General features: G+C 41.0%; 1 protein-coding gene and 1 pseudogene across 1 annotated transcript; both read right to left on the bottom strand.

Annotated features, from left to right (window-relative positions):
- Window positions 1-1,667: 1,667 nt before the first annotated feature.
- Window positions 1,668-3,356, bottom strand: LOC131324757 (polyubiquitin-like; annotated as a pseudogene).
- A 1,395-nt stretch (window positions 3,357-4,751) lies between these two features.
- LOC131323895 (uncharacterized) lies at window positions 4,752-5,613 on the bottom strand. Its single transcript, XM_058355733.1, has 4 exons — window positions 5,441-5,613; window positions 5,252-5,350; window positions 5,006-5,123; window positions 4,752-4,874 (listed from the first exon to the last, which is right to left on the bottom strand). Exons 1-4 carry the CDS (start codon window positions 5,611-5,613, stop codon window positions 4,752-4,754), a joined length of 513 nt encoding a protein of 170 aa, XP_058211716.1.

The raw sequence follows: 5,613 nt of genomic DNA, 5'->3' as shown, positions 1-5,613 counted from the left end.
CCCAATCTTTACTGAACTTTGTAGTAAGCACCTGAATCTCCATCATTTAACCCCCTATAACCCATTATGCCTGATGCAATGTCAAAAAGAAGGCCTGAAAATATATTCAGCATCCAGAATAGGAAAATAGAGTTACACTGAAGACCAAACTCCAAAATTACATTAAAACCGAATATCCTACGTACATAAAGAAGTGGAAAAGTAACTTGAGTAACTGATAAACATAATGCTACTACTAAACTACTCAGCAACAAACCATAACCACAATCCAGAAATTCCAAAGATCAGATGCTGCTGATCCGGAGGGATTCCTTCCTTGTCCTGGATTTTGGCCATGACTTGTCGATCGTGTCCTCCTTGTCCTGGATTTTGGCCATGACTGTTGTCGATGGTGTCGTAGCCCGATATATGAATTTTTGTGGTGATTTATTTTATAAATTTCTGTAGTGTTGTTTACAAATCTTTGTAGTAGGAATAAAATATTTATGAATTCTGTAGCAAAAAAAGACGACACAAGGTGCAAAAAACGGTTCAAAGCTACAGATTTTTTGTGGTCCAATTTACAATTTTTTAGGTGTTGAATTACGAGATTTTGTGATAGTTTACGACTTCTGATGCATCAAAATAAGAAGTGCATACCGTAGACCAATTTATTTTCTAATTAGCTTTACTGAAATCTGAGAAAGGGAAAAAATTACTGAAGCATGGGGAACTTTGTATTCAAATTAACCACCAATGTTATTTTATCACCTTTGTTACAAATCAAAAGGCCTTGCCCCAAAACCAACATCAAAAGATTAGAAAGCCCCAAAAGAGACCTCCTCAAAACAAAACATCAAACCATGAAGAGCACACAGTCCATTACACCAACAAATAGACTCAAAAGTCAGTAGGAATAGAGCATGAGCCGGATTCGTTCGGTTTTATTATGATAAATTAAAAAAACCCGACTGATGAATCTTCTGGATCAAACCAGTCCCGCGGAGGGAACAAAACCAATCCAAACCTGTAGTTTAGGGTGGGTTCTAATTTCAAACTACGATTTACTACCACCATAACATGTTTATAGATGATAGATTATTAAAAGCACTCCAATACCATCAAAAAAAACATGTTCAATACGATAACCTATTTAGAAGAAAACGCAAATATCATAGGACCGATCGCAGATAACCTATTTAGAAGAAAATGCCAATATCATAGGACCGGACTCGCAGCTCAACGGTTATGGATTTTGCTCACCCATCTGAAACCAAGCTGGCAAGACTCGCAAAACATGATAGGTTCCAGCCCAAGCATTGTACGAGTAATCTTCTTTGCTAGCCAGGAGCTAATCACCATGTTGACATACCTTCTATAATCCCAAACAACTCAACCACACCAGAATAATGGATAAGCTTGAGTTGAATTCCACTACCTACAAACTAATCCCTCCCTACTTGTGTCATCTGATACAAACGAATATCTACAAAGTTTCAAGTGGAAACCCAAATCCTTCTCATCGCCTAGAACCTCTATGAAACCATATCCATCTGAATCAAGTAGCCAGCATCTCTATTTCAAACCAAAAGCCCACAAATATATACTATATCCCCATCACTCCATTCAAGACAGTAAAGGATGCAGGATAACCCAAGTATATAGACCAAAAAATCGAGAAACAAGAATACTCAAACTCTAGCTCCAAAATTATTATACTCCCAATGTAGAAAAAGGGCAGAAGAGCAAAAGAAAGATTTAAAAGTTTTCACAGAATGTCATATCAACCAACAAGAACCACAAATCAGAACTACCAAGTACCGAACCATAATAGGAGTACCCACAAAAAGGCTTCAGAAACAGCCACCACGGAGACGCAGAACAAGGTGGAGGGTAGACTCCTTCTGGATATTATAATCCGCTAGGGTTCGCCCATCTTCCAACTGCTTCCCAGCAAATATCAACCTCTGCTGATCCGGCGGAATACCCTCCTTATCCTGAATCTTAGCCTTGACATTGTCAATGGTGTCAGAACTCTCCACCTCCAGAGTAATAGTCTTCCCAGTCAAAGTCTTGACAAATATCTGCATCCCACCCCTCAGCCTCAGCACCAGGTGCAACGTCGACTCCTTCTGGATGTTGTAATCCGCTAGAGTCCGTCCATCCTCCAACTGCTTTCCGGCAAAGATCAGACGCTGCTGATCTGGCGGAATCCCTTCCTTGTCCTGGATTTTAGCCTTGACGTTGTCGATGGTGTCGGAGCTTTCGACTTCCAAGGTGATTGTTTTGCCGGTTAGGGTTTTGACGAAGATCTGCATTCCGCCGCGGAGGCGGAGGACGAGGTGGAGGGTCGATTCCTTCTGGATGTTGTAATCGGCCAGGGTACGTCCATCTTCCAACTGCTTTCCGGCGAAGATCAGACGCTGCTGATCCGGAGGGATGCCTTCCTTGTCCTGGATTTTAGCCTTGACGTTGTCGATGGTGTCAGAGCTTTCGACTTCCAAGGTGATTGTTTTGCCGGTTAGGGTTTTGACGAAGATCTGCATGCCGCCGCGGAGACGGAGGACGAGGTGGAGGGTCGATTCCTTCTGGATGTTGTAGTCGGCTAGGGTACGTCCATCTTCCAACTGCTTTCCTGCGAAGATTAAACGCTGCTGATCCGGAGGGATTCCTTCCTTGTCTTGGATTTTCACTTTCACATTGTCGATTGTGTCGGAGCTTTCGACCTCGAGCGTGATCGTCTTGCCGGTCAAGGTTTTGACGAAGATTTGCATGCCGCCGCGGAGACGGAGGACGAGGTGGAGCGTGGACTCCTTCTGGATGTTGTAGTCGGCTAGCGTACGTCCGTCCTCGAGTTGTTTCCCGGCGAAGATCAAACGCTGCTGATCCGGAGGGATTCCTTCCTTGTCCTGGATCTTCGCTTTAACATTGTCGATCGTGTCGGAGCTTTCGACCTCGAGTGTTATGGTCTTGCCGGTTAGGGTTTTCACGAAGATCTGCATCTGTTGATAATAACAATCACAATAACAGATCCAAATATTAGCCCGCAAAAAAGATTCGATCGCACGCAGACTAGAAACAATTAACACCGTGAAGACGATAATGAATTAATCACAAATTGATCGAAAATCCCAGGAAAACAAAACAAAAAATAGATTGGAAAGAAAATAATACCGAGAAGACGGGTTTACCTTTGGAGGATAGAAGATAGGCGGTTGATTTCGAGTTGAAAGAAGAGAGAGAAAATAAGGAGAGAGGCGGAGAGAAATCTTCAAGGGATTGTTGGTGAGAATTTGAATTTGATTTTGAATGAAGGAAGGAGGCGAAGGGGGTGGAAATATATAGGAGGAGATAGCCGACTTTCGGGGAGGGAAGGGAGGTGTCCGAGGTGAGGACTAATCCGGAATTCAGGAGAAAGTAGAGGGGTTTCAAGAAAGGCCTTGGATAGGAGGGAAATCCGGGATTCGAACCGCTCGCTCTAGTAGTTCCCAGATCCTTCCATAATTCAACACACACATAAACAAAACAAAAAAGGGGAAATTAATGTCTATTTTGGCTAAATAAGTCAAGTGACTATTTTTTGTATCATTCAATTTTTTCTCATTTGTTAACATTCAAATAAAATCATTAAAAAAATATTCAATCTTTTTAGAATGGACGAGAAATAAAAATAGCAATAGCAATCACTCAAAATATTGTCTTACCATTAAAATATTTTTAGAATTGCAAGTCATATATAAATTCTCGATAAAGTTTCATCGTTACCATGTTCCCACTTTCCCTTTCTTTTTCTATTACCTAATGTAGTGAAAATCATTTGTTTAACATTAATTATTCTACACCTAATCAAACACTGTCACTTGTCTGAGAGTCCTCCTCATTACAAGACAGGATCCAATACTTTATTAGTATAGATTTATTTATTCTAATGCAGTAAAAATTATCTGTTTAACATTAATTATCTTACACCCAATCAAACATTGTCACTTGTCACAATAAGAGTCCTCCTCACTAGAAGATCATTTACTTTAATATATTAGGAGTAGTATAGATAGATAGATTACCCTCGTATATTTGAAGTAACAAGTTACCATTTTTGTGAGTCACGTACTAGTTGATCTAAAGAGTTTTGCTTATGTAAGAGTATCCACAGTGGAATAATCAAAAGTTATCACATCATCTTTTGGTTATTCATTTAAGGGGGTTGCTAAGGTTAACAGTGTAAAGGTCCAAAATGGTATTGCTGTGAGAGAAAGAAGGAAAAGTGTATAGGGTGTTAATTAATCCTAACGCAATGAGCTTTATTTATATTATGAGGTGACTAGTTACATAACATAAGCAACCAATGTGGGACTAAGTCCAGCTCTATTCTAACACTCCCCCTCAAGCTGGAGAATAAATATCACAAAATCCCAGCTTGTTACGTAACACCTCTAAACTTGGTTTAACTAGAGGTTTGGTGAAGATATCTGCCAACTGAGCTCTTGTAGACACGAAAGAGGTAGCCAATAGGCCACTATCTATCTTCTCCCGAACAATATGACAATCTACCTCGATGTGTTTGGTTCTCTCATGAAATATCGGATTCGAAGCGATATGTATTGCTGTCTGATTATCACAATACATAGGAATAGGTAACTGCACGCTAAGCCCCAACTCCTCGAGCAAAGCTCTCAACCATACAACCTCGCATGTAATATGAGCCATGGCACGATACTCTGCTTCAACAATGGATCGAGCAACCACAATTTGTTTCTTGCTCTTCCAGGTAACTAAATTTCCACCAACAAAAGTACAGTGCCTAGTTGTGGACCGTCTATCAGATGGTGATCATGCCCAATTAGCGTCGGTAAAGGCTTCAACACGACAAGTTTCCCAATGTGGAAAACGAGGGGCTGACATGAACTGACTTACCATACTGACAGCAAATGAGATATTAGGCCATGTATTGGTGAGATAATTCAGCTTGCCTACCAAGCGACGATAAAGGTCTGGATGAGGAAATATCTCCCCCTAATCAACGCACAATTTGACGTTTGGATCCATAGGAGTCTCCGTAGGCTTTGCTCCTAATAAACCAGTCTCCACTAGAATATCTAGCGTATACTTTCTTTGAGATATACTGATCCCTTCCTTGGATCTTGCTACCTCAATACTCAAGAAATATCGTAGTTTACCCAAATATTTGGTGTGAAACTGACGCTATAAGAACTGTTTCAGCTCATCAATACCTTTCTAATCATCCCCAGTAATAATGATATCATCCACATACACAATCAACACTACTCTTCCCCGATCTGAGTGAATAGAGAAGACAGAATGATCAGAATGAGAGCGACGCATACCAAACTGCAACATAACATCACTAAACCTGCCAAACCAACCTCGAGGGGACTACTTAAGACCATAGAGGGCTTTGCGAAGGCGACCCACTTGAGAACGCTCTCCCTGAGCAACAAACCTAGGAGGTTGCTCCATATACACCTCCTCGAGCAGGTCACCGTGTAGAAATGCATTCTTGACATCCAACTGAAACAAAGGCCAACCAAGATTGGCAGCTATAGAAATAAGAATGCGAACAAAGTTAATCTTGGCCACCGGAAAGAAAGTCTCGGCATAATCAACACCATACAT

Source organism: Rhododendron vialii, chromosome 4a, assembly GCF_030253575.1.
Source record: "Rhododendron vialii isolate Sample 1 chromosome 4a, ASM3025357v1".
Lineage (NCBI taxonomy): Eukaryota > Viridiplantae > Streptophyta > Magnoliopsida > Ericales > Ericaceae > Rhododendron > Rhododendron vialii.
The sequence above is the reverse complement of the archived record's forward strand: the minus strand, read 5'-3'. Positions and strand labels throughout refer to the sequence as shown.